The sequence below is a fragment of the Crocodylus porosus genome, unplaced genomic scaffold (assembly GCF_001723895.1).
Source record: "Crocodylus porosus isolate Cpor-Errol unplaced genomic scaffold, CroPor_comp1, whole genome shotgun sequence".
Lineage (NCBI taxonomy): Eukaryota > Metazoa > Chordata > Crocodylia > Crocodylidae > Crocodylus > Crocodylus porosus.
In genome coordinates this window covers 18,368,643-18,381,416 of record NW_017728949.1, presented here as the reverse complement: position 1 = coordinate 18,381,416, position 12,774 = coordinate 18,368,643, and the positions used below count along the sequence as shown (strand labels likewise).

At 39.5% G+C, this 12,774-nt stretch overlaps 1 protein-coding gene across 10 annotated transcripts in view; it reads right to left on the bottom strand.

Annotated features, from left to right (window-relative positions):
* LRRFIP1 (LRR binding FLII interacting protein 1) overlaps positions 1-12,774 on the bottom strand; it is a 189,001-nt gene that overhangs the window by 96,626 nt on the left and 79,601 nt on the right. The window contains exon 1 of one of the 10 annotated variants that reach the window (XM_019553789.1): positions 7,995-8,530. The exons of the other annotated variants lie outside the window; for them this stretch is intronic. Within the exon in view, the coding sequence (XP_019409334.1) occupies positions 7,995-8,039 (45 nt within the window). The 5' untranslated portion in view covers positions 8,040-8,530. Of the gene's footprint in view, positions 1-7,994; positions 8,531-12,774 lie in introns of those variants that run through there. 10 annotated transcript variants of the gene reach the window in all.

Here is a 12,774-nt window from a genome sequence, read left to right as displayed (position 1 = left end):
CAAAGCTCCCAAACAGGAAGATCTGCTAAATGAGTCTTTTGTTACATAGCCTATCCTTTTCTTGCCACATGAGGAATATCCAGGACTCTGGGATCTACTGGTGTCACTCAAGCAAGCCTGGGGATATAAGCAATATGAAAGGGTGCATATTTACTGTACCCAAAAAAGAAAAGGTGAGAGAAAGACCATTTCTTTGGACAGTACAATCTTTTAAATATAATCTACCTGTTGACATTACCGTATTTACTCAAATCCAAAATAAGTTTGATTTTTCCCTCCCCCTCCGTCAGCATGGGGGGATGGGGGCCTCATTTTGGATTTCCGTACTAGTCTGGGACAGGCAGTAGCTCAGCTGGGGCTTTGGCCCCAGGTTTCCAACAGATCACCAACTGATCCAGGCTGGGATGGCTCATTTGGCAGGGAAGGATAGACTAGGAGGGGGGAGGGGGAACAAATGGGAGCTAGCGTGTGCAGCTCAGAGGGAGCACAGGAAGACAACATAGTCTGCTCCCACCCCATGCACAGCTGCTTCCTCCCTCCCTTGGTTTCTGCTCCTGCCTTCAGTCCCTCCAGCTCTTATCCAGCTGGGCCAGGAGCTGCTGCCATTTCTTCCTGGCTATGCTGGGCTGGGGTCGCTACTGTTGACTGCTCCAGAACTGGAACAGAGAAGCAGCAGACAGTGAGAAGCATAGGGGATGGGGATGGCAGGCATAAGAGAGAAGCATCAGGGATCAGACACATGTATGAGATGTGGGGGGAGAACAACGGATGGAGGGCAGGTGCAGGCATGTAGGGGTCAAGGGAGTAAGGGGCAGGGGTTTGGCTCCTCACCCCCACTGCTACTTGCCCAGCCACAGCAGGGGGACGATGAATTTAAAACAACCTCTTACTAATTAGATTCTATAAATGGAAAACAATAACATCTATAATTTTCCATTTTTAGAGTCTAATAATTGGGGGTGGGTCATCTTAAATTCAAAGTAGTCTTGGAGTTGGGTAAATATGGCAAGACGTTACACTCAAAACACATGCACGTATTCCACTCCTCCATTTTCAATTAAGGGCCAAAAAATTTATACACTACATTTCAAATGTCACAAATATCCACTCTTGCAGTAACTAAATTTTGTCATGTACTGATACTAATACCTTGAAATTCTGAATATCACCCGTGAGAGGCAGCAGTTCCTTCAGATGCAAATAACAGCTTCAGCTTTTAGTAAAAGATAATCAGTTTAATTTCACCTTTGTCTTGGTGTAAATTTTGTTCTCCAGTTTTAATGTCAAATACTTAGAGATCAACACAATTCCTAGGCTTCTATTAATTTATTATACTCCAGTTTTGCAATCAATGCATTCTGTACGATTGGCACACAGTCAATAAATTACCAATCCACCCAATACGTGCAAATTCAAACTATAGATACAGAATTAGATTGAAGAGAACAAGTTTTCATTTAGTAGCTCACCAGACGTAATGATGAGCTGTTTTGGAGGCAAATATATTTTACTTGCGAGCATGTTTTGTTTACAACCACATCCTAATTAAATACCTCTAAACCACACACACTGGTGTCCCCCATTCCCATCTAATGGTATAGCTTAACCATTACTTATTACTCTTGGCCAATACCTTTTGGAGTCTTTTAAATTAATATTTATATTTTTAAATAATATACAATAAACTTCCATGAATGCCAGAAATCATGTGCTTCCTAGAGTCATTATGGGAGGGAGGGGGGCAAAAAACACCGCAACATTCTTCTAACCAATGCACTGACATTTATTTTAGGATGGCTCATCTTAACCACGTCATGCAAGAATAAACTGGTTTGAACACTGAGATTTGTTTTAACTATTATGTTTTTAAGCATGCTTTCATCACAGACTATCTAGATCCTTATAAACCTCCATCTTGAACAATTACCTATTAATAAATTATTTACATTGCAATAGCAACTAAAGGACCCAGCCTTATGGTGGTAGGTAATAAAACAGCCTGTAAGAAAGACCTCTCTCTGCAAAAACCTTACAATCTAAAGTGTAAGTAGAGCCAAAAAGTGACTAGGACAAAACGTGAGCAATACCAGGGCATGACGAGAAGATTCTGGTCAGCACGATACGCATTAATATGAGTACCAAGATATTTAAGGGGGGAAAAAGGGGTATATTTCCAAGATAAAACTTTTTTAAAATTTAATTTTAGTTTATTATGGTTTATAAAGAAAACCCTGCAGTCAGCAGCATGTGTCAACCACCCTGTTTTGACTACTTTCCATTCTCTGTAGTATTAGGTCCCTTCCTCCAGCAACAAATGCACTACACTATGTACATTTCACAAGTACTTTTGTTGTGGTTGAGATGGAAAGTTAACCAAATGCCCCCAAAAGTTCAGTGCTGTTCAGGAAAGTAGCTAATTGGGAAAATAAAATCATAACCTCATTAAGATGATCATCCTATTTATAATACTCCTAGCTGTTATGTGAGAGCCAGAAGTGCACTATAGTGCCATGAGGCTGGTCATTAACTATAATTCCATGAAAGCTGCAGTCTTTGCAGTTTTATTCTTAAGAAGCTTTATTTGAATTGCAGTGAATTCTGACTCGCAGGCTGTTCTGGTTCACTCTGCAGATAGTCAAAAATCTAACCTTGAAACTACAGGAAGCAAATATTTTAAAGTAATGCTCTAAGACAGAGAGAGAGAGAGATCATAGAAAGTGCTTTGAAAGAAATTTTGTAAAAACTGTTCTAATTAATTTATGAGGTTTCTAGTATTGTTTGCAGGGGTTCCCAGGCACCGCACTAAAAACCAAAATAAGTTCCCTTTAAGTGAAGATTCATTGAAGATTTCACACAATTAAATGTTAAGCAAAGCTTAGCATTAAACTGTACAGCCTCCAACTATCCACAGAACTTTGCAGCAAGGCTTGGACTGTTACACTGTGAAGACAGAAATGTTGCTCTCATAAACAATGAGATTTTACAGCACAAGCTTCACTTAAACCTGTTGATACATGAACAGCTTATATAACAACTTATGGGCTAGGGACAGGCATTCAAAAAGCCAGAGCCTAAACTGATTTAATCTCTGCAAGTTAGTCTAATCCAGGTGCAGCTCATGAATGCTGAGATGGTGGGGCAGATGGAGTGTCCCATGGGAGTGTGGGGGTTTCCCTATGCGCTCAGCAGCAGACGTGGATGTGGACCAGAAATACTTCTGGTCCACTTCTGGGTCCACTGCGGAGCATGCAGGGGACCCCTCCCAGCTTGGCAACTGGTGCTTCTGGGTCGGGGGCACCTGGCATCCCCCTGCAGCCAATCACCAAGCTGAGGAAGCAAGTGTCAGAATAAGCCCCCTCCCTCTGGCATCTGGTGAAGGGGGCTTATTCAACTATTTGCCATAAGCAGGGAACAAATGGTGGCAGCAGTCAGGCCAGGCAGACCCAGCTGCGGTCCCCCAGGGGTAGAGGGGGGATTAACCCCCCTCCCTGCCCCCTCTGCCTCAGGACCCGCAGTGAGGAGGGTGGGGTGCTCAGCAGACCAGGTTCGGACCCCTGCCAGTGGGACTGGGCGGGGGGAACCAAGGTTTCTGGTTTTATTTGTGGATGTTAACAGTTCTCTGCTCTAAATATCTTGATTTCCTCTGTTGTATGCAAATAGCCATTTTAATTTCCCACTGCTTGCTGACTAAGCCAGAACAGACATTGCCTGCATGAATTTGGCCCTCCTCCAGACCAAGCAGATAAGCACGCCAAATATTAACTAGGATCTAACTTGAGAGTGATGGTAGGAGACAGACCTGCTTATATCCAATAGATGACAGCTGAACTGCATATCAGTGAAATCTTTATAACAAGAGGAGCTAAGAGAAAATTTGTAAAATGTATAAAATGAAAATTAAGGCAAGACTCTCCAAGTTGTCAAACTTGATATGAAAGAATTCCTTCATGTTATTCGAGATTAAAAATAATTAAGTTAGATATTTTATAGATGACTTCATCCTTCAGAAACTGCCAAAAACCTAATGAGGGATGCAGGCCTCTAACAGACTTAACTAGAAAAGGACAGGCAAGCACTCAAAAATCACTGGAGAGATAGATGAGTGATTAAAAAGTGTAGCCCTATTACAGTTGTTAAAAGCTTTGAATCTTCCCTTTTATACTGTATTGACTGATCCAACAAGTAAAAGGTTCAAATCACCAATTCTCTTATGCCAAGAAATACACAAGAGTTACAAACAGTGCCCTAGACAAAACAGAGAAAAGAGGAGACGGTCACTTGTGGAGAGGACCATGGAAGTCAGCGTCATTTAGAAGAGCAACACTGCTCTACAGAAACTGCCAAAACGCTGCCATATCAATACATACTGCTGCATTTTGAGAATTACAGTTGAACTCTAAAACATTTAAAGCTACTGCAGGCCCTAATACAGGTATATTACTATACTTGAAAAAGTGCAGTATTTCCTTCTTGGCTGACCAGCTACCCCAGCTAGATCTCTCTGTTCTTTAAAGCCACAAACTGATCTTTTTAAAGAATGAAAAATACTAATTAATACCAGATGCTCATCCTGCTTGAAGAGTTTGATATCTGGCATATCATAGGTACAAGAACCCTACAGACTATAAATCTAATTTCTACAGCTCTAATTCACCCAATGTTTCTGAAAATATCAGGCTGGTATTTTTTTTACTTCACCTCTGGACAAGAATCTTTTATTCACTACTGCTCCCCACAAGATGGAGTGGAGCCAGCAAGAGTAAGTTACATCCAATTACCTTCTCCATACTTTCTCAATTATTAGTGCCAACCTAAAAATGAATCAGACAGGAGTTAAAACTGACCAAAACCTGTTTGCACCCATATCTAACTCTGTCTGGGCTCAGCCAGTATAAAACAGAACAATGGCTAAGGAAGTTCTGACTTCCTAGTTAAAGAATACATTTCCCCCCTTCCAAGCACAGGGAAGTAACACATATAAATCTTACTTTGAACAAGGTGATATACATTAGAGATTTAATTAGGTACAGGTTTCTACGAGACACATCCCAAGGTGCAAATGTGAAAGGAAATGCCCTGAAAAACATATAGGCTTCATTGTTAAATTGGAGCTCCAAAGAAACAGACAACAAAGGCAGGAAACTACAGTAGTGTTAAATGGAACAAACCTGGCATTAATTCTGTTACTGCCTGTAGATGAACCTTGAAAGACTGTATTACATTAAAGGGACACTTCATTCTGTTAAGGGTCTAGTATTCAAAACTAGTAGCAGGTGCTTATGGGCTAGAGGTAAGAAAGAGAGGGGACACCGGCACAGTTTGCTGGTAGAAACCAGTTCTGCCTCAAGAAGTGATTACTTTAAGTGACTTCTTCTGCTAATCGTTTAATTTAAGTTCAATATTGCTGGAAGAGTTGAACAATTTAGTCAAGCAACAGCATACGTACAGCTATTCACTGTATTTTTTAACTGGAGGATACTTTGAGTATATAAAGTTAACATCTAACAAACTTTAATCTTTGGAAATATAAGCATGCTCCAGAGTGACATGCTGAAAGATGCGTTTTGTGCTGCCATTCCTTTCACCTGCTTTGAGATGCAGAGTCAATAGATAAACATGATCAATATAATATGACAGTATTTGTCTTACTGAAATAGTACGTAAATTCTTTAGCCAAGTGGTACGTTGACTACCTATTTTTCAGTCTCTCTCTCCTTATACTCTGCTTTCTGCATGTCCTTTCACAGCATCTGATGAGGTGAACTCAGGTTCCCAAAAGCTTGTACTCATATTCATGTACTATATAAAGGCACACCTTAGTGAGTCTATCAAGGTGCACATCTATCCTGCCTTGACTGACTTTTGACTAACATGACTAACTACTTCTCTCAACACTAATCTTCAGCTGCAATATGTACCAGCAACAAAACAAAAAGAGCTTTTCTTCCCTGTCCCTCCTCCTCTTCTTTTAAAGAGATGCAGATATCTTTAATTGGTTACTGCATTATTGATATGAAGTGGTCATCATCCTCTCCCCCTTATCAGTAAAGCAAATCAAAATATTGAGACAGACACCAAACTCCAACATACAAGTTGGAATTGGTAATGTTTTATGTATTTGAGTGGCAGTGCACAGGCAAGATTGAGATGAGCAGGTAATAAGTAGTTTCACCTCAACCACAGACAGTATTTTAAGAACTAAAGTTTCCAAAAAGTATTTTTCAATTTTTCTGATAAAAATTCTGAAATTAAAATCTAAATGATAATGTTGTCCCACTATCCATTAATACAGCCAAGTACTCTACCGCAGAATTCGTTTGGCTTTTTGGAGGTATTGAAACTGCTCATCTAAAAACAAACTGTTTGGTGGAATATATTTTTAAATTCTTTCTTAGGCATTTTGAAACAATAATAATAAATGTATCCAAGTGGCCAAACTAATGATCATGAGCTAAAACAGTAAGGGAAAAATCTCTCTCTCTCTGCTCATACGGCTCAATAAGTATCAGTCCCTTTACACAACTATAAAAATGGTACTTGGCACAGCTTGTTCATGCTATCTCTGACTTGTGGATCAGCTGGGGATTAAGGAATCTAGAGCCTGTTTAGCTGGTCACCTTTTAACCTGCATCTATCTCGCGGCTGGAACAGAACACCAACAGGTTTCCCCTCTGCAACTGTACTGTGTATAAATGCACACTCCGCTCTCACTTGCAATTGATGTGCCAGAAATACACTTTCAAGTCTGCACTTTAGACAAACCTATGAACAGACAAGTCAGCATTTCCACTGTCAATCTTGCACATTACACTGACACCACAGGGACTGTTATGGAGTTTCTTTAAAATATGTCAGCCAAGTTTTAATTTAACATGTCTGCTCATATGTCATATCAAGCACTATGTAGTTTAGGCTTTTTCAGATAGGCCTAATAAGATGCAACTTTTCTTACATTAGGTCTGAGAAAAATATCTTTTTATTAAAAATACTTGAAACCTGAGATTTTTTTTTACATAAAATCATTATTGCATTTAAAATCACTAACTATCTTCTGTAAGCTAGCACTGAGAAAACTAATAAAAGGGACTTTGCTAACACTGTCAGGTAGCATTAAGGAGTTTCTATAAATCTACATCAGAAACTTTGAAATAGCAAGGAAGAGAATGTGAATTAGCACAAAGTTTTTAGAAGGTTGTTTTCACCTTTTCAGCACAGAGCTGGGAGGCACATGTGATTACAGAAGAGATTCACAATTAGGGTGATACAACACTGAGTGCCTTGAGATCCTTTTAAGGGTGCCTCAATGTGCCAAGCAATGTTACCACTGTTAGGTGTGCAAACACGTTTCAGAAAACAAACCCAGAGATTTCAAATATGAACTCAGTGCTAAAAACAGTGATCTGTTGTTATCTGAGCTCTCTGTTACAGAAGAATGACTATTATTTTTCTGTTGTCTAAAAACAAGTGAAAACTAAAAGCTAGCATTTTCTAAGGGGCACCTTAAGTCTAAAAAGATTGAACACCACTGAATTAGAGGTCTTTAGGAAACATCCACAATATTCACTTTTCTACATAATTCAATTAGATATCATATACAGAGGAAGCCGCTATTTAAAATAAATAATTAACTTTTGAAATGCAGCCATTAGGAGTTTGCCATCTGGGCAGATTTTTAAGATCATTAATGAAAACATATCACTGCGCAAAAGCTCTGGCTTTAGATGGGATTGTTCTTTGTACATGAAATATGGCAGATGCGTGGAACAGAATTTAGGTGGAAGGAGAAGGCTTATATTTAGTATATGTATATTCTCTTCAACTATACAGAGGCCATAGCTCCTTAAATGTAATCTGAGACCACCAACATGCCTAAGGTAGTAGAGCCACTGGAGCACTAAACAAACATATCTGTCAAGCACTACCTTCCTTCTAGCTCTAAAATACAGTACAAACAACAGGAGAACTAAAGCAATACATTAATTTTCTCCCCTTACCAGTTTCTGAGCTTCTGGACTCAAACAGTCTGCTTCCGATTGCATGGCTGCAGTTTGTTATTCAAGTTCAGACTCTCTAAAGTTCACTCACAAAAAAGGAAATCATATATCCTCACTGCTACTCGCTAGTTTTCTGCTTTTATTTACTTCATCTCCAAAGAAATGATTTGGTCCAACTTTTTTCCAAAAAAAAAAAAAGTAATGACCCCGTCCTTCTCAAAAATCCTCAGGCTTTTGTCGTCAGTGAAAACAGATCCTATTCTGCAGTGTCACCCAAGTCTACAGAGGGGAGTGGTTAAAATGGAGGGCGAGTCCCACAGGTGATTTAGTGAGCAACTGATAGAAGACAGCATGCTAAAAATAAAGTAGTGTTTCTATAACCTCTGCAGAAAAATGAAAACATGCACATTTCCTCTAACAAAAAACTTTCAGTTTCTGAAGTTTATTTGCATGCAAGTTTCTACCGCCTCTATCCAGCAGGAGAAGTGCTGGGAGAGGCAGAATAATAAAGTTTGACTTCCAGTTAGTCAGTGATTGCAGTTCTGAGTCAGCAAATAAGCATATGGTTAAAAAGGTGAGGAAAGTTCCTGTGTTCACAATCTCAGCTACATGCAGGATGGTGGATCTGAAGCTCTATCAACTACATATCTGCTGACAAATCTCCCAATTTCTATTGGCATAGTCACAGCCAATAGAAAGACACCAGAGAGAAATGCACAAAAAGCAGGATGTGCTTCTTACTTTAATGCTGTATGTCACTTTTAGAAGGCTGTCACTGCTTCCATGTATTAACAGTACAAATACCAAGGACGCTTGTGCTGTTTTTATGAAGAAGCTGTCCTTGCACCTACTAATACTGCTAGTGTAATGACAATACTCCTTTAAAGGGTTTATACTGAGAAAATCCTGAATTCCACTTGAAGGCTAAATGGTTATTTGCACATTACCCCACATTTCACAATGCAAGGGGAAAATAAACCTAAAACAATGGAGGTTAAGCCTAAGGATAGAAGTTACACATAAACCAGTTTAAGTCATCAGAAATTGGTTTAAACCTGTAATAGAACAGAAGTTTACATAAGTGCACATAAACCAGTTCCAAAATGGCTGAAACTGGTTTCAGATAAACAGACTTAACTGTTTTGGGTCAAACCGGTTTATGAAACTTCTGTCCCAGACCACTTCCTGGTTCAAGTTAAATCACAGTCCCCCAATATCCTAGCATGCTTTCTAGCCCTGGGCTGGGCTATGCTGTCTGCTCCAGCAGAGAAGGGTCAGGGAGGGGGGGAAGGGGAAGAGGGAGAGGGAGATGGGGACTGCCCCCCACCAGGCAAACCCCAGCAGAGGTCTGGGGCTAGGGAGGGGGGGGAGGTTAAACCCCCCCTTCCCCAAGTACAGAGCTGCCCTGCCTTGCTAAATTTATTGGAACTTAATGCTGGCTGAGACTGTGGACCACAAATCCCAGAGGCACCTGGAAGCAGGAAGAGGAAGTGGTGAGCAACCCCACAGAGTCCTGCTGCCTTGATTCTGGACTGCAAATCACAGAGACCTTGAGGCCAGCAGGAGGAGGAAGTGAGCACACAGCCCAGGCTCTCTATGTGCCAGAGAGCCATGCTCTAGTGCCCTACAGCTTCTGGCCTGAGCCACTACAGGCATGTCGCTGCATTTCCTGAATCAAAAGTAAATGTCCAGTTGTTTCTCAGTTTAATCTCTGCATCTTAGACTAACCTGCAAAGATTGAATCAATTCAGATTTGGGCTTTCTGACCGTCTGTACTTAGCCAAATTGAACACCCTAACTAAATACCTATCAACAACGGAGGTTACCAGGTAGGTGGCTACTCTAGGTGCACTGAAAGCTTATACTGAAGCCTACATTAGAGGCTTCTTTCATGCATACATTTATGCATGTAAACTAGATAGACAGATGCCTACTATACATCTTGGATAGTCCAATATAAATAGGGTGCTACTTTGGTACAATTACCAATATTGTGCTTGATTTCTGCAGATTCAAGGAAAAAAACAGGTAATCAAGTTTGAGAACAACAGCTGTGTTGTTGCTCTTCAATGGTTAAATAACAGCTTTATCCACAATGCCTATAAATGGAAACACAAGGCAAGAAGCAAGGGCACAGAATGTCTAACCTAAGCTGCATCAAAATGTGGGCAATGCAGATTAGAGATGAGGATACTGGCACTGTCAGAGCCCCTTAGTCACAAGCAATTTTCATGGCATTCTAAAAATCACCAAGTACTAAACCAAAAAAACAACAAAAAGTTAGATCTTGTTCACTGGATTAAATTAATTTCGTCAATGTACAAAGCAGGAATAAATCAGTGTAGTCCTTTTTCTCTCAAATCCATTTGAAATTTCTATGGTGTGCCAGTTTTAGTTTAGAGATTTTACTAATTATTATTTTCATCAGCACTCTTAATTGACAGGACTGAACATATTTCGAAAAGACTGTGTAAAGTCTCCCAGCAAATCAACAATATTTTGAGATCTATAATAAAATAGCAGTGATTTATACACAACAGATAAAATCTTAACTTCAATCTACAGCAGAAATCTCACTGACTTCAGTAAGGCCTGGATTTCATGACTTAAGCGCATGCATGCTGACAAAAAAAAAAAAAATAGCAGTCAGTGGGATTACCAAAGCCACCAGACCTATTTTAGGTGCTCAAATTTTGTAGGTTTGTGTTAATAGAGCCTTTGTTTCTTGGCACCATTTCTTATGTTGCGCAGACAAGCAAAATAGATTGTTACTTAGTAACCAAACCATTATGTTCCTGCCTGGTCAGCCAGAAAAGGTTAGGGAACCTAGTGCAGGCCGCACCTAACAACTGAAATCAATTTTTCCATAAACGCTGAGACTATTACCAGGCCCCACAGGAGGAACCCATATTGTCATATTGGCAGAGCATGCTGTTCCCATAGCTTTGTCTGTGTAACTGGCAGAATGCTTTAACTCATTTTGAAACACATGGCACAGCGTTACAGTCACAGGCTAGTACTTCGATTTTCTTCATTGATAGTCGCTGGATGCCAGCCATGCTGTATTGTTCCAACCAGGCCACACACATTTTAACAAGCTTTCTTGTACAAATAGGCTTTGGGGATGCATGGTCTCTGAAATTCTTCTTATAAGAAAACGTTTTCTCAGAAGTGGAACTTTGTTTTTACATAAAAGACCGGACACAGTTCTCGAAAAAACTCTAGTTTTCTTCAATTTGAGAAACTGCACAAATTAATTTTAGCATTCCATCACTGTCTTGCCTAGCTTATATGATCCTATTCTTCTTCCTACCCTTGGTCTACAAGAAACTAGAATCTTACACATGGATCCTTGCAACTGCCCTCCTTGATTTTACATTCCAGATTTGAAAGAGATTTGAAACCTTAATACACTAGTGTAAAACTCACCATCTAACTATGTTGCAAGCTGTTCAGTACACTTAAACAAGTAAAAGCAAACACTGACATTTTTTTCTCCTCCAGGTTGCATTTGTCTTCATTAAGGGCCCAGTGGAACTCAGAATTTTATACTGCAGATAGCACTGAGCTAAAAAGATTGAAACACTGACAAAAGTGCACACCAAAACAGCACAGAAAAATCAACTGCTGTGCCTGCAAATGGTTTAGAAAACTACAGTTACCTGAAGTAATTAAACCAAGCATTTTTGGTAATTGTGTTCTTCAACTACTGTATTCTCAGAATTTTTCTGTGTTCCTATGAAGGAGACAAGAACATGTCAGATAACTACCAGAGCATCAAAATGGGAAAGAGAAAGGAAACATCTGTGACCTTGTTATTTAAGGGTAAACATGCAACATGAGTGTTCTTTATGCTTCTTCACAGAATCTGAAAGGTCTATTTCTTAATTCATCTAGTACTAAAGAAGGAAAATTCTAGGGTTTTTTTTATCAGGGTGTGGACACTTAGCTTGGGGGTGGGGATTTAGCTTGTGGCACACCGGACAAAAAAGTTGGCAACCACTGATTTAAGTCATGCTTTCCTTGAATGGAGACTGGAATACATTATAATGTATGAATATATTAACAAACTACATAAAGCTTACATTTGCTTGATTGTAAGTGAAAGATTTAAACATAATCTCGGATTTAAAACTGCTTTATTAAACAAACAGAAGTATTTCAGTTCTGAAATTCTTCTGTTTGTTTAATAAAGCAGTTTTAAATGTGAGGTATATTTAAACCTTTCTTATTCTTAGATTGGGAAAATAAAATAAAACTTACATGCTTTTTCAACTCCCAAGTAAGTTTCCCAACTTTGAAGCCTTCTGCTAATCAATTTGAATTAGCTGCATAAAACTGAAGAAAATATTCTCTGCACCTCCAAATTAGCATGCCGTCAAAAAGAGACTAGCATTTCAACAAACTCAGGTTCCAGCTGCCTCATGAGTAACTTCTACCAGGCTAGTGGTTTGATTTTCTTTATAATTTCAGCAGCAAATATGAAAGATAATGTTAAAATAAAACACTCCACTAAACAAGTTTTCTCACCCACCTGAAAAAATGTGGCAAGAACAGAACAGCAGAGGAATTGGTAGGAACACAAGTTGAACCACTATCTAAATACCCAGTTAGCACTTTGTTTAGATGTGAGCCAATGCTGCAGTACCAGGATACTGGTTGTGGTTGGGAAGGTAGTCAGCAGGAGAGGAATTGTCAGCTATCTTTCATAGTGACACCATTGGCGAGGCCATCTTCAGGAATGATACAAGGTGTCAGTTTCTCCAAAAATAATTCTGCT